Raw genomic sequence first — 24,437 nt, 5'->3', positions numbered from 1 at the left:
CCACAATCTTCCGATTTGCTTTGAGGGGAGCGGCAAGCCGGCAATAACACTTATGAGGGACACTTTTAAAATTATCCAAATATTATCGGGTGGCTCCTTCAATATGACTCATGTGTGCTACCCGATATAGAAAATACTATTTGAGTAAAACATTGCACATAATGAACAAAAAAGTCGGTGCATTCTTCAAATAATTAACAAGTGCATGTCATACTTTTTTTTTGTTGTTGAAAAAAGTGCATGTCATACTATTATGTGAAATTGCATCTTATGTTTGAAATATAATCTGCCCATGATTTTTTTTTAAATCAACATACTTTTAGGGGTATTGGGTATGAATTCATGTCTCCACCGCCAGACACAGATGATAAAACCCAACTTAGTATCTCTTTCATTCTAAAAATAATCCCATTAGTTTTTAAGTTTTTTCTACGTGTTCTTCTTCTTCAAGGGAAGAGAAAATCGGCCGATGTTTACGAACAATGGATATCAACCAAATGAAGATGGCTGATGTCCTCTCTGATTAGTTTTGTTGTAAATGAAGGTGTTTTCCCAAGTTCTTCATCTCTTCCTTACTGATAGTCATTAATGGGTTCAATAGAAACCGCTATTCAAAGATTTTAATTTGTTGATTTCTGCAGTTGCTTGCAAGGATCACTTAAGCTTAAAATACGTACGGATATGCAAATTAGGATATTAAAGAATGAAATGTTCTTATAAATCTTAGGTCGGTCAGTTATTTGAAAAGCTGAACATAATCATATGTACAATATATCTATTATATAAAACACAATGGTGTTTTTTGAGGTGGACCGTAGATTTATGTTTTGGATATTCACGTCCGTCCGATATTCATCAAGAATTATCTAATCTAACGACTAAAATTGAATTTCAAACCCACTAAATCAGAGCCTCCTTAATTCTCTCCCACTTTTTTGATAACCAACCACAAAAAACCACGGTTTCTCACTGCTAAAAAATAACCACTCACCCACTATTCTCTCCCTCCCACTTTTTCAGAAAATTAGTTACAAACCACCCACTAAATTCTTTTCCTCCCCACTTCCTACTTATTTTCACACGAAATTATGCCGTGACGGAGGCACGGGCTATACCCTAGTTAGATATATACAATACAATACATAATAAAATGTTACGTACTTCTTCTTAGAAAGTGTAAGAAATTTGAAAAGTGTACAAGACATAATCATATATACAGTATAGTACATATGATTTATTGTACATAAAAAAATATCCTGTGAAGTACATTTCATTATGTGTTGTACATAACAGATGTCTCATACTTTCTCCAAAAAGTGTAAAATTTGAAAATTCTACTGGAAATAATCTATCTACAGTGCAGTTCATAAATGTTCCAAATGTTTTATAAGTTTTCATTAGAAATAGGGAGAAATAATAAATTTTGAAAGAGAAATTAAAAATAAGAAAGAAAAATAGAAATTAGAGAGAAAGTAGGAATTGGAGAAAAAAATACCGAAAAATAATTCAATTGGGAGAGGATTAAAAACGAAAGAAAGAGAAAGTACCTCTCATTGTTCTAGTAGATGGCACATATTTAATTTTACCACAAAATATGTCGCTTTTCTAATTTACACAAGATTTTCTTCAATAGCATATCTGTGATATCGTATAAAGTACACCTTCAATTCATAAGCTACATTTGTTTATTAGTGGTAAATCTACCACTAATCTTTTTACTCGGAAATTTTAGAGTGTTGGGTCAATCCCCTTTTTTAATCTTTCAGACTTATTTGAGGATCCAATACACACACCATATATTCAATTTGATTAGAAATTAGGTAGATATAGGAATAAAATTGGCTCTCATACCCCATACAAACACATTATAAATTTACTTCTCAAAGAACACTCTTGCATTAAAAATCACACTTTTCACCTACCTCGCCAAAGCATGCTAATCTAATTTTACACCTCAATGTTACATTTCTAGATTAAATAAGACTACTCTTGTATGCTTTCTTAATTTAAAACTACAAGGGCCAAACAAAAGCCGAGTGAGAGAGGGAGAGGAATGGAACTCGTTTGCCATCTCCCTATGGATGTCGACTCCAACTTGTTTTACAATCTTCTTCAACTGAAGAGCAGGAAATTGTCTTCATCCTGTGGATTCTCGAGAGCTGTGATATGTTTCTTAAATGAAGCTGCAGCTTCTTCCCGTTCTTCTAACTTTCCAAGCTTGTCATAGACGATCGCCATCAAATAAAAAGCTTCCGCAGCCAATTCATTATACTGCATCAAATCATGTTTAGTCCGAATAGTAATGAAAATATAATGTAAAAGAAATAACATAAATTCCCAGCAAAAAGAAACGAAGTGTTCAACTCAGCTAACTCACTCTTGAAGCCTCAAAACTTATTATCGGGTATTAGTTGTGTTTCTAAGGATAAGAGACAAATGAACTCACACAACTGCAGACCAACAAGTCATAGTTGTGGGCTTTGCTGGGCTGCTCGCCCACACTAACGGCGAGTTAACAAAATTAAACTTCTATTTTCTATTTATCCAGGAGGTTAAACAAGTCAGATAGAGAAAAAGAAGCTTGATAAGAGTGATAAGCAAATTACATTGAATGTAGTGAACTTATAACATGACAGGCCAACAAGAAAATGCATATGACAGATGGGAGCTTTAGATGAAAATCTCGTATAACAATTGCATATAGATGTCGAGTTGACATTGAAAACCATATCACAAACTCACCTCTAAGACTTGGAGCTCCTCAGAGGCTTGCATCAAAGATTCCAATACAATCTCAGAATCTTCAGAGACTGGAAGATGGTCCAAAAGCAAAGATAAAATGTATTAGAAGGCTATTGACAAGCAAAAAATATCGAATGAACTGAACAATCAAGAAATTCATAGAGTGAAGTAACTACTCGTGTTTGCATGTAAAGGTGTTGAACATAATGCAGACATTATGTTGTGCACAATGCTATAACTTGACTAAGCCAACAGTACACACTTGACACTTGGGCTTCACCAAGTCAACTCGAGTAACATGGGGTTGGGTAGGGCTCCAAGAGAGCCTGAGCCGAACCTCACCTGAAGCCGCTAAACCCAATTCAGGGGTTGAGCTATATAAACAAAGTATATAAACACAGTGGGTTATGCAACCATTGGGAAGTATCAATGGTATTACTTATATTTTGTTTCCTTTTCTGCTGGACATTTTTGCTCCTAACGAAGTATATAAACAAAGTTCTGCTCAGTAGGACAAGGAAAAGGAGCATACAACATGGTACCTGAAAATTTTGGATCTGATAAATAACATTTTGCGACTGCAATATTTGCTCGAGCACGCAATTCCAAGCCTCCATTACCAAGAATCATTGGGAGAGCACGATAAATTAGTGATAGTGCCCTTTTCGCATGGTTTGTTCCCAATGAAAGCCACAAGTCTGCTAGAGTCAGAGTGGCCGATGCTTCTAGAAGATCCAAATTGAACGATTGGCAAAATGATAGGCTTGCTAATGCATAAGGTAGGCCCAAAACCGCATTGCCTGATTTCTGATGAGAAAAATAAATTTAGAGTCTGAACGTTCAAGCAGATTAATCTGGATTTATATACCAAAATAATATCTCGAGCTCGGAGCCTTCCAGCCAAGGATGGGAGACTGATGAAAATCGCATGGATCCGACGTGAGGCATCAAATATGCGCCAACGAGAATTTGGTTAACCTAAATTTGTAGTCTTTCTAACATTTTTTTTCTTTTGTTGAAGTACTAGCTTCCTCTTGTATATAGTTTTTGAAGAGAAAAATTTTAAAATATATAAAAGATTAAGAATGGAATTTGATTAACCTAATCTTTTTTAACATTCTTAATGCTTCACAAAAGGAAAGTCATATCACCTTGTGAATCTCAGCTAGCAGGAGAAGGCATGTTGCATTTTCAACCTGGAGATTGAATTTGTAACACATGCAGAACAATGAATGTGCCACAGCTGCAGCCTGCGAGAGAAAAAATATTATGTTAGCGAACCATTTTTGTAAAAAAAAAAATTTCTGAGTTTTGGTGCTCGAAAACATTCTTTTTTTTGCTAATCCAATATTTACATGTTATAAGTTTATTATATTTTTATCAGAAACCTTTACTGTTATATATTTTTTCCAAAGAACTAGATGCACATGCCATGAAAAGAAGTATCATTTCTGTCGGTCCTCTCGTATTCAAAACATTTTACCTATCCACGCATATTTCTACATATGACCGAAATCAAAAGTTCTTGATTAGGATTATTTACTTCATTGACCAACTATCGGTTTTAGAATTTACTCAGTAAATGTCTCATATCAACATGCCCATGTTCGGGCAACAAATAAAGTGTTGGGAGTGGGCGAGTGCATTTTGTGTGAGATATACAGTATGTAGGTTATTTAGACAGCAAATACCCTTCTCCAAAAAAGTGCACGTAGATACAATGAGTTAATTCTTAACTGATCTTCTCTTCACTTCAGAAATTGCTCCTCCACAACAAACAATAGATTTGATATATACAGCGAAGTTTTAGTGAAAGGGGAAACACCAAACCTGGCTAAACTGATTAGCCGCTAGTAGTGTACGAGCATGGCGCAAACTTGCTTCGGTTTTCAGCTCCATATCTACACCCGTGACGGAAGAAGCCATTACTCCAAACTCATCACATACTCGCTGAGCTAGCTTCAAGTGTCCACTGTACAAACCAGTCCAGACTCGAATTAAAAATTTAGATAGTTACGGCCAATGATGTTAAAATCATACAATTTACGATTCAAATCTTGCGTACAAGTTTCGATCCAAATCGTACTTAAATTTTTTTGAGTCTGAACCGTAAGATTCATAAGTTAAATCGTGGGATTCAGAGTGAATCGTAAGATTTAACTTTCTGTAGAATCAAAAGGGCTTTTCGGGTTTGGAACTTTAATCCCTTGTTGGAAGAAAGCAAGTTAGAAGGAAAAGAAAAAGGGAAAAGAAAAGACTATTCAAGGTTAGAAATGAAGATTTACAGTTCACCTAGTATTTTTCTTGTTCTTTCTTTACTCTATTTCCCTGTTTTTCTTTCTACTTCATCTAAAGACACCAATGGACTGACTTTCGCTAACTCACTGTTTTTATCTCCTTCCCTTGCTTATATCTTCTTCCTTTTATGACTCTCTCCAAACTAACTCTCTCTCAAGGACTCATTTTTTGTAAGTACTCTTTTTACATGTGTTCTGTTTTTTGTTAGTATACCATTTCTAATAGTACTCTTTTTACATATATCCTGATTTTGTTATTAGAATCTCATTTTTTTTGTTATGCAGGCTTAGTAGTTCCAAGCCACAAATATATATATATATATATATATATATATATATATATATATCATATATGATAAATTTTTGTACACAAATAAATTTTACATTTTATAAATTGAATTTACGATGATATATATAAATCCGAAAATGATTCGTGCTACGACTTACAATTTGACAGCATTGGGTTATGACCTTAAATACCTTCACCTACACATCATGATCAGTTCTAGACTAGGAATTTGGACAACCTTACCGATGCAAGGCATGCTCGTGAAGTAGTTGTAGCTTTAGTAGCTGGATTCGCGATTTAGCAACAGAAAGCAACTTCTCTTCAGCCACTTTCAGCGCAATAAAGGCTTCTACAGGAACAATAATGTATAACGTGAGACTAATGCGAGTTCAAAATATACTAACAGAAAGTTATAGGAAAACAGCGTGCTTCTCACTTTCTTCAACTGTCAGTTTGGTAGAAAGTATATCAGGCAAGAAACCAAATCAGACCACAATAAACAAAAGGTTAAACTAATTCGTTGGGCGCTGGTTGGACAACAAACAATAAAACATCAACAGACTGACCAATGCACATCTGTAACTCAACTAAGATAGCATTAGGGTGGTGTCTGGTGCAAAAAAATAGAGGACAGAGTTAGCAAATTGCAATATAATTAGCAGTAAAACTGACCTTTGTATCCTTTAGATACTGCTAGATGTTGTATAAGTTTCACATATGCTAGAGCAACATCTGCAGAACTGAAAAAACTCAAACAAGGTCAAATTGATAAGAAAAAAATTTCCATGCAGTAGATAATTATAAGATGAATCGACAAAAGAGAATAAAACTCCATGCAATCGTGTTTCAGTTTAAAGGTTCAAATTTCGTAAGTCACCTTGAAGAATCAGCGTAACAAGTAGAATGAACCAACGCATTTAGTCTAGCGAGAGGGGCACTGAAAAGCGATCAAGAAAAACAAGGTTAACTGAAAATATCTATCAAGGTGAAAACCCTTAATGGCCCAATGGATCAAAAGTACAGCAAGAGAACCCTAAGATCATGCAGGAATGTTTCAATGGACATGCCATGCATATATTAGATCACTTAACACATTACCATGAACATTTAAGCCAAAACATTGTAACATTGTTAAGCTCAAGCCTTAACATGTAAAAAACCAAAATAGAGATTATGAATCATTAAAAGCCAGTCACAGTCCCCACATTAATGACCCTTAAGCTACTAAGTAATAGTAACAAAATAGAGTTCTAAAAATTACATCAAATTTAAAGCATATAAACTTGATATTTAGGTCTCAAAATTAAGACAAGCATATGCCAAGACACATTGACATTTTGAGGAGACTGGATGAAAAGGAAAGGATCTAAAGCTGGTACACGATGAAAGTAAAGTTATCTTTGATATTATTGAAATTTTCGTCGACAAAGTAAGAAAACTAATAGCACTCTATATGCAGTTTGAACAACAGAACCATAGAACGGTGGGTGAAACTAACTTGTCCAAAAGAAAGAAAAATAAATTAAGGACACCGGCTGATGAAAAATAATCAGAACATTGGTACTTGGTATTTATCCTAACCTGCCGTAGAGTTCCCATGCAGTAGCTCTCAAAAGGTAAGATGAACCAGCTAATTGCAATACAGACCCAGGAATGGAACTCGGTTGTGAACTAAACTGGGAAGTGATGGACTTGTCTTCAGATTTGTCTTCTTCCAAGAGAACTGATGAAGCCATTGGTTTTCGCAGGTTCTTAAGCCATGCGGTACTAAAAGCACCATCCATTTCAAGTGATGAGCCATCTGATCCGAGCTCGCCAAGCAAATAAGAACTCAACCGCAGTTCCTGAAATGATCCGATTTATAGATTTGTCAGAAAGATGTTTAAAAGTATGAAATACAAATATAACATAAATTCTGAGACATTTTCTTAGTACCTTGAGAACACCAGCAGGGCAAGTTTTGAGCTTCGAAGAAGATTTTGGACCAAATGAGAGCAAAGGTCTTTCAATATGCTGCAAAGACCAACACCTCCATGAGAAAATGATGATGTCAAAGCCTGGCGCGCTGGGCCACTGACTTAGTCCCATAAGTGCAAAAGTGAAGTTTCCGTGCTTTCATAATAATACTAAATTTATCTAGTTTACATTTTTTCACTCCATTCAAGCAACCAACTAACTTTTTAGTCTGTCTGCCATTCTAAAAGACATAAAGCAACCGTGGATATGATTTTCAGGAACGAATTACAGAATATCAATCAAGATTGAGCGCTATTGTCGATTTACAAGTTCCCGTATCGCTCTTTAATGATTATTGAAAAAAACATACAAGCAACCTTCTACACATACGTTAATGACATTATGCTCTTCAGTAAGGGTATAACTAAATAATGTTTGAACTGTAAGCACACCTAATAAAGTCATGCTCATAATGCCAATGATCTCTCAACTGAGAACGCTTCCTCAGTTGACAGAATATAAGGTCATTGGATATCGATATCCACTTAGACCTTCCTTAACCAGCTGCATAAGAGGCTCCGTACCACTAGGTTTCTCTATATAATCAATTTTGTCCTTGTTGTCCGAGCGCCAACCTCGTCTGCTAAACTTCCATCATCTACCAAAAAAGGTATGGCTTGGCTTCAAATCATGTTACAGACCAAGCTCGATATAAATATATAATGTATATACTTACGTATGAAAATGTGATCATCTTCTTAGTTCTCATAATCGACAGGCATACAGGGTGTAAGCAACTTAATTTATTTAATCGTTAGTGCATAAATACCCTTTAAAGTGTACAACACTACAATATATCAAGATTCACCAGTAAGAAAAGGATTAAATATATTGAGATACTTCAGAATTAAGGAAACGTAGCTGTTTATAATGGATAAATAATAAACTATAGTAATTTACATACACAAAATATGCGACAGAAGAGCAGATATATCTTTGCCGTATCATACAAAATTTATACCCTTATAGTTTTTACTACCACCCAACAGTTCCATATATAAAATGAAAAGACTTGTGAAACAAATAAACATAAAGATAAGACAAGTAAAGGGGTGCGAGCTCACGCGAGTTACCCAAACTCCGTCCGGGCTCCCAACAAACCTGAAAGGACTAGCAAGTCCAATTACATAGGTTATCAAATCAAAATGAAAAAAAAGGAGGTCCCTTCACTGCTAAACCCCAAATTAAGCAACGCCTTCATTTGCACCCAGAATCTTAGCTCATTATCCACATTGAGCACATGTGCACACACATACACATGTATGACGCATCCATGTCTAGGAAGCACCCGTACCATATTCATGTCTTAAGGAGTTACGTATGAAAGAAATTTCCACTAAAGTCATATAGGAGCATTATTTGTCTTTGATGTAAAAATACCTCATAAAAGTCAAATACCTATAAATACTTCAAACTAAGAGGTACTAATGTTTTCAAGTCATGTTTACGATAAAATACAAAATTACCATTAGGTCAAATTTTGCCATTGCAAGACGAGTTGAAGCCACCAGACGGGTTAGCTTTAAATCCTCTGCTCTACTTAATGATCTTCTTAAGAGCACAAGTAGTTGCTGCTGGATGGGAAGTGAAGTACCAAAACTGGTCAGAGGTGATGGTGAATATGATGAGCCTATCATTCCTCTCGCGTTAGAAATGCCAATCTCAGACATTAAACTGCAAATAGCTGCTAAGGTGTAGGAAAGACTAGTATCATCTGTATGCTGAAAGCCACAAAGAAAGATAAATAAGAAAGCTAGGAAGCAATTATGTGAGAGGGTATAAAACGTGAAGAAGAAACGAAAGAAGCTTCATAAAGGGTAAAATAATGTAAAGATTGTCCAAAATCTACCATGCAACATTAAGGAACTAGATCTATATACAATAAAAGAAAAATCAAATGCAAAACTGTATCAACTTAACCCTAAAAGATCTCAATATCAAATGGACAAGCTTACCTGTTGGGCTAGCCGAACAGCTTCAGTTAACACCTGAAAATTGGACAAAGGAGTAAGGGAATTATATGGAAATCAAAACGAAAAACAGTTTATGAACTAAAATGTCAGGCTACAAGGAAAGGGAGAAAGTAACTTCCACAGTCTTACCTCCAAAGCTTGCTTTGGATGCCCAAAACGACAATGCATCATTCCTAGGCACAACAAAGCAATTTCATACCTTCCAAAACTACTTAAAGTGGGAGATGCAGAAATATCGATCCCTTCAGCCCCTGCACTTCAATCAAGAAATAACATATTAGAATCATTCACTTTGCACAACATAGAAACTAAATATAAATAATACTGTTTCAAAATGAACAAAAACGAGACACGAATTTGACATAAAAATCAAAACCTATTATGCGATGATCATCTTTGAATGCATCACAACTATTTGGGATAACAAAAAATATCCTGGAACGTTATTAATCGGACATTGCAGGTAACAAGATTCTTGCCAATAACTACATGACACAAAAGTAAGTTTCTAGGAGAATTATAAGCCTTGGCCCGTAGGAAGTAAGACCAACTATTTGATGATATATGCTAAAACCATGCTTACAAAAGAATATGATAACTGTTAAAACGGCCAGATGGTTTGCATGAACTTTTTGGAAAATCAAACTGCTCCAGTGATTGCAAGAATAAATATGTACCTGTAGTCGAAGTAGCAATGGAGATTTTCTAGAGCAGCTGGATAATCTTCATGATAAAGATTATTCAAATACCGTAAGTAGTGAACCTGCATAAGATGATAGGAAATATACTTGAACCATTTTTTACAAACATCAAACTACCAATAAATAGGACCATAACATGGAAATAATTAAATCAGTATTGAAAGACCACAATGCTTAAAAACTCACACGATGGAGCTCAGGCGCTAGTTTCTGAAGCTGCTTTAGGATAGAATCAAAGGCATTTAGAGAAAAAGAGCTACCATGCCTGCTCACGGAATGAAGTTGTATTTAGGGCCCAAACTGTTTTGCCCGAATGAATTAAACATCAATTAGTGACTTACTTTTCAATTAAATCAGCTTGCTCCCTTAAGTACCCTTGCACTTGCCAATTAGTGCGCAAGAAAAGCCCAGTGCTGCTATCAGCTCTTGCTACATCATTTGGATGATGTGTTAAATCAGTAGAACGCCCACCTTCGTGGATGTGATTATACCTTGGGTCAGAAGAAACCTGTATATCTGCATGAAATTACATCCTTTATGTTGACTTACGATTTGAACTCTTGGATTTACCATTGTTACGATATATAGAAAAGACGTTAAGCTAGAGGAGTATTTTATGGTCCTAACACAATTGCATGGAAGTACATCCATGCAAAATGACAGAGGAAAATTCAAAATTAGCATACTACAGACCAAGGAATGAAACTTCCTGAAATTTCACCGAAATTTCGCGAAACGTTTCCTAAAATGAGATTAGGTGCACGAATAACACTTACAACTATTTCCTGCATAGTTTCCACCGACATGATCAAAATTTCCACCGAAATTGTTGGAGATATCGAAATTTCCACCGACGTGATGGAAATTTCGACCGACATAGTAGAAGTCTAGCACAAGAAACCTGGAGAAACTAATATTGAAAATGTATCCCATCCTTCGTCTTTTTTATCTTCATTTCTCTTAGATCTCTCTTGATTTGTATGTTATGTTTTTAATAATTTTTAAATTTATTTGAATGATTTATGCCTTGACTTAACTGCCTAAATTGGTTTTATCTTACTAACACCCCTGATATAACTGTGTAATTGGCGATACCTTCTCAAACTAACATAGTTTGTTAACTATTAACTATTATCAGTAAGAATGTTATCTTTTGGGTGTTATAGCCAACTCGAAAAACTGTGTAATTGTTAATACTCCCTCAAACTAATAGATAATGTTAAACATCATTTTTATGCTTTAATAATCTTGTTATACATAATTGCATCATATTTCTATCATTTCTTTAGATTTGTAAGATTTCCACACTGACCGAAACATTTCTACGAAACGTTTCCACATTTGGACCGACCGAAGTTTCCACCGAAACCGAAATTTCATTCCTTGCTACAGACTTTGTTTTTCCTGAAGTTATATGAAAACCTCAGTGACAATGTTTTACTTATGTCTGAAGTACTATGCAGTACGACTTGGCCGAGTCAGCCGAGTGACTCGGGAGTGATTCGGGACTCGGCAGTACACCGAGCCGAGTCCCACCGAGTCAGCCGAGTCTAGGGTTAGCCCGAGTGACTCGGCTGACTCGGTAGAGATTGTATTTCTAATTATTTTTGTAGTAAGTCTACTAGTTTTTTTATTCTAGTTATTAGTTATTACTATTACAGTATGGGTCTACTAGAGTGATTATTTAGTTCTACTTGTTCCTAACTCTACTAGTAATTTAATTTTGAAGTTTGAACTTGATTTTATTAAGTATTATCATGTTATTATTTTATATACATACACTACTAACAACTTCATAATATTCAGAGTGACTCGGCTGACTCGGACTCGGCCCTTGGCCGAGGCGAGTCCGAGTCGTACTGCTTAGCTGAAGTATCAGACTAACTTTTGACGCATTGAAAGTAAGTTCAAACAAAATGCTAAGTTTGCCAATAGGCTTAAGACCAACTCTAAACAAAGTGAAGTACTAAAATTGTTCTCCAATGAGTTGAATTCTTAAACACGATTAATGATCTCCCAAAGGCTGAATATAGGCATTTGATTCAAGATTCCATTTGACTAACAAGGACTGGTATCTACAAACATAAGTAAAAGAAACTTATGTTATCAGAGATAAAAAGAAACCAAAGATGCATCATGTGGTTAAACTGTCGTACCCTCGACCAATCCAAGAAGTGACCTTGGTGCATGAATATGAAATGGAAAACTATCTCTATCTCTTGTCTTAGTTTCAATGTCTTCAGCAACTTTCCACGAAACAAAACTCTCAACATTTGTGTCTTCATACTCTGATAACTCTTCTAGGTCAGTATCTTCATCAGGCAAACCATAATTAGAGCAAGATGAGAGGGCTTCTTTACAATAGGTGCCTATGTTGGTCAGAAGGTGGCATACGCCCTGCATAATATTTCAAGCACTATCAACGCTTAATATCAAAACATAAAGATTTCCTATACAAAAAGCAGAAATTATGTTAAAAGTACTCTCACATTTCCAGTTCTACTATAAAACATTGAATCATCAGACATAACTAAAATAAAGTACATTGAACAAATAAATAATTCTTGACGAATACAACGACCTGGTTGACTCAATTTGCGTATTTCAAGACAGGCTTATGTTCAAATCGAAGGTAAAGAAAGATAAGTGAAATTATTTATAATATGCCCCTGTAAGCTTAACAATCCAAAGGGATCAAGTCATAGGTTTACTCATTACAGGACACTATAAGTCTATAAGTGAGTAATACTAAAAGATGAAAACATGATTGAGTTAAAATAGTAATAAGTATACTGATTGTGACTCCTGAAAGGTTTAATAGCAAAATCACCAACGATCATACACATGGGTAAGCCAATGATATTGTTTTCTGAAACTTCGCTAAGTCAATCATATTTTTATAGTGCTCATAATTTTTTTTCCTAATCCCTCATCATCCAGATACAAGCACCGTCTTGTCAGGTCCATCTGATCCGAGTTACATGCATATCAGCATATGTGATTGACAGACATGAGACCATCAAACACCCACATCTTGTAATGTGAAGCAGCCTAACCCCGGCCATAAGCCCAGTGGGCAGAGAGCAGGAAGAAGGTCAGCTACAATTAACTTTAATTCTATTTACTCTAACTATTTATTTGTTGCTCAAGTTAATGAATAAGTATTGTTTGTTTTCCTTTGAATTAGGACTTAATTGTAATTTATCATCTTTCCTTTCCTTTATTTTTCTTCTCTTTTGGTTGTTCTTCGCTTTTTCTGTTTTCAGCATAATTTATATTTAGGAATTCAAAACTTAATCTTCGCTTCATTGTGAATTAGGCCTTCAAAACTTAAAAAATAGAAAATATAATATTCTATAGCACTTTTAATATTAGGAATTCAAATTACAAATTTTAAGAGTTTTTTATACTCGTTGGTAGCTAAACTACTAAATTTGGTAATAATATTATAATAACTATTAGTAGGGGGCACTCCCTTTATTTAAGTCAACATCGGAATGATGAATAAATGTCGATTGAGACTATACCTTCAAAGCAGAGTCTGATGCATCACATCTTTACTTTGGGGGCTGAACTTCACCAAGTAGGAGAGGATGATGTGAGGCAGCCAAAGTCCAAGCCCACAGTCAGCATGCAGAGAGAAGTAACAGACCCGCTACAATTAATTTTGTTTTTATTTACTTTACCTATTTATTTTGTTGCTAAACTTAGTAAAGTACTGTTAGTTTGTTTGAGCAAGACCCAATATAGAATTTTAATTAACAAGAACTAGTTGGAGAACTCCAGAGTTCAGTTTATTTTATATTTTGTTATAAAAGTGTAAACCTTCACTAAAGCTTATGCTGACCATTTTACATCAATTAATCTGCCATTAATTACATTGTATACATAGAGTCAGCTATTATAAAGAGAGATAAGTGATAATACCTCAAACGACAATCTATTGAAGGCAAGTAAACATCGCCTTAGAAACATCCCCAGGTGGCTATTTGGTTCCATTATGATCTGATCATCTACCACGCCGCTAGATTCGGGGCCCCCAAGAACACCTGATTTAAGTTGTTAATGGAACCGAAATGTGAAAAAAGAAGTATAGTAACCAAAGAAGAGAGTGATAAGAAAATAGAAGTTATGACTTATGATCAAAATAAACCCACCTTGAAGATCGCCGAACAGGTTAAATAAGTCATCAGGTGAGGATAGAGATGAAAGCCTACGTGTTAAATGCTCACTTAACCAATGATTGAGTACACCACCAATTTCTTTTAGTTGATTGATAAGGTCATCCAATTGTGGCTCCAAAATATCATCACATGACTACAAAATAGTGTCAGCAAAAATATTATACTAAAGACTAAGACCGGCTGTAGTGTTAAAACTCAATCAAAAGAGAATCGCTAAGCTTGCACACTATACAACAGAACAAACTAATACACAAAAGAGCAAGGAAAAGATCCTTGGTTAAATCCTTCTTCCACTGGTGCTTCTAATGCAAGGCAAGTATCCCAGCTGATCATTACCACATTCTTTTTGACAAGTTAAGGGACAAGGTAAAGCTGAGTAGTTTTCCAGAACTGAACCTCGAGCAGAGTAAAATGGAAGCAGGGCTGAATGCAGCTCGTAGATATCATAAACGTAGTTATCAAGTATCAACTTTAACCAGAGGGCGACGTAACTTATTATGCTTTAACAATAAAGTTTTACACAACAAAAAATAGCTTGGAAAACTGTAAAACGGGATATGACGGGCCTCAAAATACTAGGATCTAGCAATTTGAAGATGAACTGTAGTTAAAAAGACAAAGATAAACTAATTTCGAGAGAAAAATACAGTTTGAGGGTCCTAAATTTGTGCATTTACATAAATAAGGAAAAAAAAAAAAAAAAATAAGATGTATAAAATAGGAACAATATGACACTCTTGATCGAGCTGCCATGGTCATGGGGCCGCTCTGGGCACTGTGACATATGTTGCAGGCTCCACTTCGCACAAAAACAATGCCATTTCTCAAACTGAAATTCCAACCTTAAGGAAAGAAACGAAATAGTAAAACCCCTAGTTTAGTAGTAGTACCTTAGTCAAGGCAAGCAAGAAGAGGCCAAGGCGATTGTGGTGCGAAACAGACGAGAAAGGGAAGGGGACCGATATTTGGGCAGGGGGTGCATATAACTGGAGGAGGATACACACGGAAACTTTGTGCGGGGTAATAGCAAAAGTTCCCCCAACTGTTACTGCAGGTGTTAGTTTGAAACTTCCAGCCATCAGAATCCCTCTTCCTTTTCCACCAGACTGGTTATTGATTGCTGAAACCTGAAACAGTTAACTGTCTTCTTCTGCTTGACATTTGTTATAGAAATGTGTTTCGGGTGATTTACCTGCAAAAATGTACAACCATAACACCATATATAAAAAGGCTACTTGCTAACCAATGGTCCAATTGTAGATATGCGTTAAACGTTTTTAACATATTAGTATGCATTTTAAACGGAAATATTTTAAGCGTTATTATATTAATCAGTCTAACAAAAGAATGCTACTTTGTTATATCTGATAGGCAAGGGTGAATCTACTATGAGGGTAGGCTATAACCTATTGTCACATGCGGAAAATTCTTAAAAAGGAAGTCTTTAGACCACCCTGAAAAACGTTATTAGTACCTGACAATTTATTTTACAAACACAAAGTGTGACCAGCACGCGGTTGAGGTCGAGATTGAGAAAGAGGATAGTGCAGGTTTGAATTCCCCCATCACGCAAATTTGAGTTTCCTTATAGATTTTGACTACCAATTAAACCAAATATGAACCCAACGAGTACCCCGCATCCAAACCAAAAGCAACAGCACAGTACCTCTCCCAAGCGGCCAACCCCAACAAAATTAAAACCCTAAAAAGCAAAGGATATTTTTATACCCACATTTGGAAAGAGTTATACACACAAAATCAGAACCAATTATTCCTATTGACACCCATATGTTTATATATAAACACCTTCTTCCTCAATTTCAGGCGGAATTTAACCTCGCCGGAGTCTCACCACCACTGTTTTCTCTTTCTTTCCCTCTCTCTCTATTGGTAAAGAAGATGTATTTATAACACTTGACTTGGTCATACTAAAGTGACCAAATCAAGTGAACAGCGTGTGTCTGTGTATGTGTATAACACTTTTAGTGTGTGTATTTAAGATTTCTCAAGAGAAAGAAAAAACCTAAAAAGAATAAAATTCACCTAAAACTGAAGAAAGAAGGAAAAAGAAGCAGGACAATTTAAGATAAAAACCTTTCAAATGATTTTTAGTTGACAATGTATTTTCATTTCGAAAATTTTAGCTCTGATTTTAGCCCACCCTGGATGGAAATCCGAAATCCGCCATTTCAGATAGGCATTGGATGCACATCTGAGATTGACTAATACATTACCTAAACAGTTTTTGCCAAAGCAAAAATATACTAATACTTACATATCAATGATTGAAAATAAAAATGCAAAATGGAAATTAAATCTTCCAACAATCTAATGATGAGCTATCCCAATTAGAAGTTTGTTGTTCTTTCAACATCTCAGTTATTATCATCACAAGTAAATGTCTATAATAAGTTGGATTAAGACAACTAACCAATCAATATTGTCTGAACACTTTCATTTGGACATTATCACAAACACAAAATGAGCAGAGTAAAAAATTCTCATTTCCAGGTTGAGTTCCAAGGGAATCTTTCTTCCCCACTTAACCAAATATCTTTCTGAACTACACAATTCAAATAACTCAAACCTTTCACCCTTAAAAGTTGATCAAAACATATCCTATTTCATCAGAATAGGATCAAAAAAGTTAGCAAGGAAACTACCACAAACATATCCTTATCTTCATGAATTGATGAATAAAAATGATATAGAATTTAGTTACCTGCTTTCAAAGTTCATGCCCCTCGTATAGCTGCTACTGTGGGGGAGAGAGAACTGGAAAGGGTATTATTATCCTACAGCTTCACTTTGAGAAACTAATAGAACGAAATTTTCAGATACTGCTCTTGTTTTGTGAGAAAAATCCCAAATGATCAGAAAAGATTAGGGTTTCTCAGAGATTCAACAATGGAACAGAAGTGGGTCGACATTCAACTTTTCGATCTTCAATTTAGAGAAGAGGGCAATTTTCCCTCGTTATCGCTTTTGACGCTTTTCAAACTTTTAAAATTTTATTGCTTTTCAAACAATGCAATATTATTTATTGAAACCTAAACACAAAATTGCCTCATATGACTTTATTTTGAAGAAGATTGAAAATAAATTGATGGGATGGAAAAGAAATACTCTTTCACATGCAGGGAGGACGATATTATTAAAAAGTGAGCTTGCATCAATTCCTATTTATTTTCTTTCAACCAATATTGTTCCAAAAGCAGTAGTGGAGAAAATTGAGCAAATTCAGAGAAATTTTTGGTGGGGTCATAGTGGTGAGAAGGCGAAGATGCATTATTTGAGTTGGGATAAAATGCAAGCTAGTCAGAAAGATGGAGGATTGGGTATTAGAGATATGGGAGTTGTTAACTGCTCGTTAGTCGGAAAATTAACTTGGAGATTCCTTACGGAACCTAAAGCGTTGTGGGTTAAATTATTGAAGGCCAAATATCTCAAGAACGAAAATTTTTGGGACCATTTAGCAAAACCGGGTAACACATTTATTTGGAGAGGGATACTCGAGATGAGGAAGTTCGTGAAAGAAGGGGCGTGTTATTCTATTGGAGATGGAAATAGTATTCGTATATGGGAAGACCCATGGATACCTAATATAAGAGGTTTTAGACCAAGTAAGAAAAAGAGTGATATGGAGGTTCCAGATGTGTTCTTGGTAAAAGACCTTATAGATATACATGGACAGTGGAAGAAGAGGGTTATAGATGATTTATTTGATGAAGTGTCGGCAAGAGCAATTGTTGAAATACCGTTATCCAGGAGTAATAATACCGATAGGTTGATTTGGGTACATACTTTGAAAGGAGAGTTTACTACAAAATCATTATATACCTCACTTATAAAAGAGAAACCATCTTCTTCACGAAGGGTGGAACTCTTTAATGGATTAAGTTGGAATGTGGTATGGAAGAAATTCAGATTAGCTCCAAGAGTTAAACTTTTCTTATGGAGGGTGTTAAATGAAGCTCTCCCTACTAAGGCAAGAGCACTTAGATATAATACAAAAGTTTCAAAACTTTGTAGTGTCTGCAAGGAGGAAGTAGAAGATAGTGACCATTTGTTTCGAATGTGTAAGAAGGCAAGAGAAACTTGGTTGTGTTACCCTTTAAACCTAAGAGTTGAAGGTGAAGAGAATTTCAAACAATTATTATGTCGTTGGCTAGGAAGTAATGAGGAAGAAGGGGTAATTGAACTTCGGATTTATGTTATGTGGTTTCTGTGGAAAGCTAGAAATAATTGTGTTTTCGAAGGTAACTACCCGACGGGTATAAAATTATTAAAGAAGCTCAAGACATGCAAACTGAATTCTCGAATAGAAATACCAATATGGAACATCATATGAATCGTCTGGTGGTGAAAGAAGTGGATTGTTGGAAGCCGCCTCCAAGGGGTTTATTAAAAATCAATTTCGATGGGGCGTATTGCAATAATATAGCGGGAGCAGCTGCAGTGTGTAGAAATGAAGAGGGGAATTTTGTAATGGCGTTATCGAGTAGAACAAACGCATCGTCGGCAATGGAGGCCGAAGCTATTGCAGCTCGATTGGCAGTTCACCTAGCGCTTAAGTTACCGGAATATGGTTGTCTATTAGAGGGGGATGCAATGACTATTATAAAGGCTTGTTCGAAGGAGAAGGACAACATCCCGTGGAGAATCAGACCACTTATCATGGAAATTACAGAGGAAGCTTCGAGGCTACAAAATAATGACTTCTTTTTTTGTAATCGTGAAGCTAATAATGTAGCTCACACTCTTGCTAAACGTGCTTATAATAGCGATCTAAATCAGACTACGGAAATCTATCAGATTCCGAGTTATCTTGTAAGTCAGTTGGAAACAGATTTATCCAACATGAATTCAGGCTCTAATAGTTAATAAATTGAGGTATTAACCTCCTTTCACCAAAAAAAAAAAAAAAGGCCAACCAAATCAAACAGGAACTGACCTAAAAAGCCCATCTAAACTAGGGCATAAAGCCTACGGCCTACCTAACTATGGCCTAAAGCCCATCCACATTATTTATGCCATAATAACTCCAAGTTCAATAATTCAGAAATTCCACCTTAGTTGGGGATCGAACCCGAAACCTCCAGGGACCTTTGGAGTTTATGTCAACACTTTAACCACTCGGACAACCAAGTGTTGACAACTATTTAATGACATCACGGTTACATCTTAAATGTCTAGAATTTACTCATATTCTCGATTTTTCTAACAACATGTGCGAGTTTTGATAAATATAACCTCCGTGAATTATTTAAAGTTCTTCAGACACTAACCTCAATTATTTAGCAATATTAAGACTACACCCTCCAAAACAAAATTGTAGCTGGCATTGACCCTCATTTTTTTATTTTTTTTTACCAATTACAAATTAAGTAGTTTGCGTGTCAGCTAAAGTAATTGAATACAATTTCGAGAGAAAAGACACTTCCACCTAAGTATTCACATAACGTAAGATGGTGTTTATCTTTTTCTCATTGTCTGAATCTGACTTGTGTGAAACAAATAGACCAAAATCAACCTAAATAAGACGAGTCAGACATCACGAGTCAAGCAAAAATAAACACTCTGTAATATGTAACTCGAGTCAGGTTCGGATTTGACTTGGAAAGAAAACGAATACTTCAATTCAAATATAAAGGATCTTGGAATCTTATGATCATAAAAATCAATAAACCCCTTCCCCTCACCACAAACCATAACCAAATTCTTTGAGGATGGAATATCGAAATCATGTTTGCTTGATTATCTTCTGAGTCACTGTCTACGAGAAAATGCATTTTGTGTACATCAGAGTTCAACTTAGTAATTTTCTCGATATGATTTCCTTTTCTGTCTCGTCTTCCTTCCATTTTATGAGTTTGCAGAGATAGTTTACGATTAAAAATTCATCCGGATCTGACAACATAAGAATTTAGCTCTCAAATTGCATAATTTACAAAGAAAGTGATTGGTCTATAATTCGAAGTTAGTCTGATAGTCTAACCCAAAAAAACCAGAAATATTTAGGAAAATAGGCTACCCAAAGTCCGAGACAAGTTCGATTTGACTGATAGATTAGATAGGCTACCCATGGGCAATGTGTCCGAATAAGAAAAGCAAATGACAATGTCCAAAAGTAAACCAAGCCCTTAGACTGATACGAAAAACACCATCAGATTGAAAACTAACACGATCTGATTTGCAAATGTCACCAAATTGAGCACTACAAAATCTTTTTTCACAATAGCATGATCGCTATAACTCACGCCATTGAATTCACTATTGTATAACTCAACAGTTACACCTACTTGTTCATTTTTGTAGTAAGCTCCTTTTCTTTTCCTTCGACTCGTTCTGGCCTATGTTCTTCTTGCAAGGGAGTGTTCTTTCTCCCTCTCTCACTTTCCCTTCAACTTTCTTTATTTGTTCTGTTGGTAGGGCTCAACTTTGTTTTTGGTGCAATTTGGCGCTATGCTATATAGGCCCTTTTGTACGCCACATACGTATGTTATTGAGTTTTTTTTCCCATATTTTGTGATGAATGAACCGAAGACCAGCCCGACCGATCCAGGCTAGCCCAATACTTTTTCAACTTGTCGTGGGCTAGTGGCCATGGAGGGCTATGTTGGAAAAAAAATTTCTGACCCGAGCCCATATGATAAGTTCACTGGTCTTTGATATAAGCTACCTGGAACGCTGAGCCTGGACCATAGGTACGCATGGGGCGCCTAAGCCTACTCTGATTCCCCCCATACGTAAACCCTCTTCCTTTATTTGTTAGGAATTGAAACACCCTCACTATTTTAAGTAAATTCTATCACACCTATCTTCTTTTTCTTCTACTTTATCTTTTTAAGTGTTTACCTCTCTCTATATTACCAATTTTGGATATATCTTATACACTTGTTGGAACTATAGGTGAACAGAAATGATATTGATTAGGATTCTAACTCTAGGAGTTTCTATATAAGGACCTCATTAGAACAGAAATAGAATTCGACAATTCCCAAGAAGATTTCTATATCTGACTAGATCAAGCAGAAGATAGAAATAAAGAATTAATCCTAGCTATCTATATAATCTAAAGAAGAAACAACTCTTCTTAAATACTGAAAAAGGTCCAAGCTGACTTGGAAGGTGGGAGATCAAGTTGATTGCTCGGGTTTCTCAAGAAGAGGATTTGAACAAGTGGAGCTCTCGGTCTTCGAGATAAAGCGGTCAATTTAGCCTGTGGTAAAGCGATATAAGGTATATCTCTAACCTAACTAGTTTATTTTGTTTTTTCATTAGATCTTGGGCAACTTAATTTTAGACGTATAGACGTCTGAGATTGCGTTTAGAACATTAGGAGACTCATAACCCTAGACAGAGTGGGTAGATTAGCCAGAGTATGTTTGGTTCCTTGAGTTCAGATCTGCCTAATGAGAACAACAGTGACGTTGAAGTCCAGATAAAGCGAAAGATCCACTTTTCACACACAAATCTTTATGTGTCACAGATCTGTCACAGGATCTGACACTGTGAGAAGATACACACCCATCATATATTATCCTCTATACAATCACATTCACGTGGCTAACATCAAGGTCGATCCTTTCCCACTACATTATTTCAGTTGTGCTCTACCGCGACCATCCAAACTATATAAGCATATATAGTTTGCCTTAAAAAGGGATGTATTAAGGTAATCTTCTAAACTCGTACTTTGAATTCTTTCCTTAAACTATAAAAAACACCTCATTGACTAAGGCGTTGGAGTCTTCTTCGGTTTTTGCAGGCTCTTACCCACCTGAATCCATCCGAAAAAACAGAGGAAAGTTACCATTGACCGGAGGTCTTAATCATCACGAAGATATATGGAAAGACCACTTTCCGCCATCATCACATGTGAAAATGATGATGAACCCACGTTTAATCTTGTTTGGCCTCATTCACAATTACTCTTCGCGTTGGTATTGATGATCTAAGAAATATCATCAGTTGATCACTACGGTCAATAAGTCAAGAAATGACCAAAAGTCTAAAGGATCAACCTGTGTCAACTCATCAGGGAGGTTAAATCCGAAAGAGATCTACCACTAAAGCACATAACTAGGGGGTCGATACAATTGTGTTATGCGCCTAAGTCCTGCTTTGGCTTAAATATAATTATATCTACCCAAAGATTTAAGAGAAGACAAGGGATCTGTGTTAGTGGGGTGACACCTCAATCCCGAAATATAAGGGGTAGAAGCTAGCGTGACTGATGCTTTACCGACTTAATCCCGAATCATATCAAAGTCCCAGACAGTGAGGATCTTAAGTATTTATTAAACTTGGACTACAAGAGTCCTGCAAAGAGGAAACTTCTCCTACAGAATCAACAAGATCGGAAACACGATCTACAAAGTATCCTTGAATAAGGGAACTTGCCTATATCAAATATACGGGATAATTCCAAATAAAAATCCTCTTATCTCACAACTACAAAATAGTAGTTCCAATACAACACGGTGGATCTCAGCCGCCTCATCAACACCTATCAACATACGGTCAAGCAAAGATAAAAAGGTAACGAACTCGCCTCGAAGAAGTGAAGAGTGAACAAACTCAAATCTACGAGTAAGTCACAACTCCATAAACTCAAGTCCACTCAATACTCAATTGTTTAACTGCAAGGGCAATCTGATTCTTGAGCGTTAAAGAAGTTTTCGAGTTCCTTGCAAGTTTCGCCCCTAAATCGAGATGAGCAAAGTGGGATCTAAATTTCAGTCTCAATATCTTGAGTGATAGCAAAAAGACAAAATTTGACATCACCAACTATGTTACTGCTTATCTTGAAGTTGCTCAAATATTTTGGTTCGCATGACAAATATAAAGAGATTGTTTGACGAGTAAAAGGATGAAAAATAAAGAGTAAATGTTTGAGCGGAATCATGAATCCAAAATCGGCAAGCTAGATAGAACTAAGAACTGAGAAGATGAAGGAGAATAGCGGAAATGAAGAAGAAGATAGCTGGGATGTAATTTAATTGAAATTATTATGGTAAAAGCGGTTTGCTATGACCTAAATCCAGGGCCGGCCCTACCTTTCACGAGGCCCAAAGCCAACTACAAATTTGGGGCCCTAACAGTAAGTGTTTCATGGTTCATTTCGTAAAATTATAAAAAAAATGAAAGTAAGGAGATTCGAACCTTGGTCGTTTGGGACACAAACCATGGTACAAACCACTAGGCCAATATTTGTTTTTATGTAGGAATTTCGGTACAAAACTAATATATTTAACATTTTGGGGCCCTCATATATTTGGGGCCGCCCCTGCCTAAATCGAGTAATCCAAGAAAAGCAATAGGAAATGAAGAACAATCACACAGAACACAAGAGATTTGCGTGGTTCGGTTGGTGAGACCTACTCCACGACGACAACACCGCGATGATTTTCACTATGATAAGCAAACAAGTTCACAAGGGATTCGCGAGAATTCGACACAGATATCTCTTAGGCTTTTAGTTTATATAGCCACTAAAACCCTAATCCCACCGCATCACCGACTCTCTTTCTAAATCCAAAATACACATGGATACACTAACACTAATAACCGACATAGCTCCGCTTCGCATTCCAAGTCTGTCTCGGAGTCCAGCTCTGCCTCGGAACCCTGCTTCGCATACCAGTTCTGTTTCAGTAATCAGTTCTTGGCGGGTCGTAAACAGGATTCGATATCAATCCATATTCAAAACACTTTCAACAGATATATATGTTGAGAGTATTATGTCCGACAAGGAGTAAAATATTTTAACATTGTATTACAAACCTGAAACCCGACCCCCTTAGGTCAAAATAGGTAAAGTTCATCTAGACATTTATTCTGGGAGGTAGGCATATATATATATATATATATATATATAAATATATTCTAGAAGTAAGTTCAAATAACCATTGTTAATATGAATCAAAAGGAGACTTTTCATGAGCCCTACGACAACACTAGATTCTATATTCTTAAGCATCTCAATTTATCGTAGAGGGATCGTCACTCTCCATATAAGCTTACAATTTTCAATTATCATATTCAAGATCTTTTCAAGTTCATGAACTGGCCAAGAAGTCTTCAAATCATATTATAAACGATATAATAGTTGAAATGATATATCATCATTTTTTAACAAATAAATCAAGTAAAAATAACATTAATAAAAATATTACGACTTAACGTCTTGACTTGTGAATACTAGTCTCTTAAATAGAACAGCTCACATA

The 24,437-nt window shown here is 35.8% G+C and overlaps 1 protein-coding gene across 2 annotated transcripts; it reads right to left on the bottom strand.

Annotated features, from left to right (window-relative positions):
- Positions 1–1,799: 1,799 nt before the first annotated feature.
- On the bottom strand, positions 1,800–19,212 carry LOC147532972 (anaphase-promoting complex subunit). Of its 2 annotated transcripts, XM_086649652.1 has the most exons (23): positions 19,137–19,192; positions 16,925–17,252; positions 15,677–15,904; positions 15,093–15,394; positions 14,176–14,335; positions 13,946–14,067; positions 12,175–12,415; positions 10,360–10,534; positions 10,205–10,283; positions 9,995–10,080; positions 9,447–9,573; positions 9,300–9,332; positions 8,811–9,065; positions 7,264–7,341; positions 6,910–7,172; positions 6,206–6,265; positions 6,001–6,068; positions 5,572–5,677; positions 4,573–4,714; positions 3,894–3,992; positions 3,285–3,549; positions 2,743–2,810; positions 1,800–2,271 (listed from the first exon to the last, which is right to left on the bottom strand). In XM_086649652.1, exons 4-23 carry the CDS (start codon positions 15,279–15,281, stop codon positions 2,113–2,115), a joined length of 2,775 nt encoding a protein of 924 aa, XP_086505778.1. In that variant the 5' UTR covers positions 15,282–15,394; positions 15,677–15,904; positions 16,925–17,252; positions 19,137–19,192; the 3' UTR covers positions 1,800–2,112. The 2 variants fall into 2 exon arrangements, with proteins under 2 accessions (XP_086505778.1, XP_086505777.1); XM_086649651.1 differs by lacking the exon at positions 15,677–15,904 and having other exon boundaries at positions 19,137–19,212.
- Between the last annotated feature and the right edge of the window lie 5,225 nt (positions 19,213–24,437).

Source organism: Eschscholzia californica, unplaced genomic scaffold, assembly GCF_041429995.1.
Source record: "Eschscholzia californica isolate CP2 unplaced genomic scaffold, dmEscCali1.0.p SCAF_6, whole genome shotgun sequence".
Classification (NCBI taxonomy): Eukaryota; Viridiplantae; Streptophyta; class Magnoliopsida; order Ranunculales; family Papaveraceae; genus Eschscholzia; species Eschscholzia californica.
The sequence above is the reverse complement of the archived record's forward strand: the minus strand, read 5'-3'. Positions and strand labels throughout refer to the sequence as shown.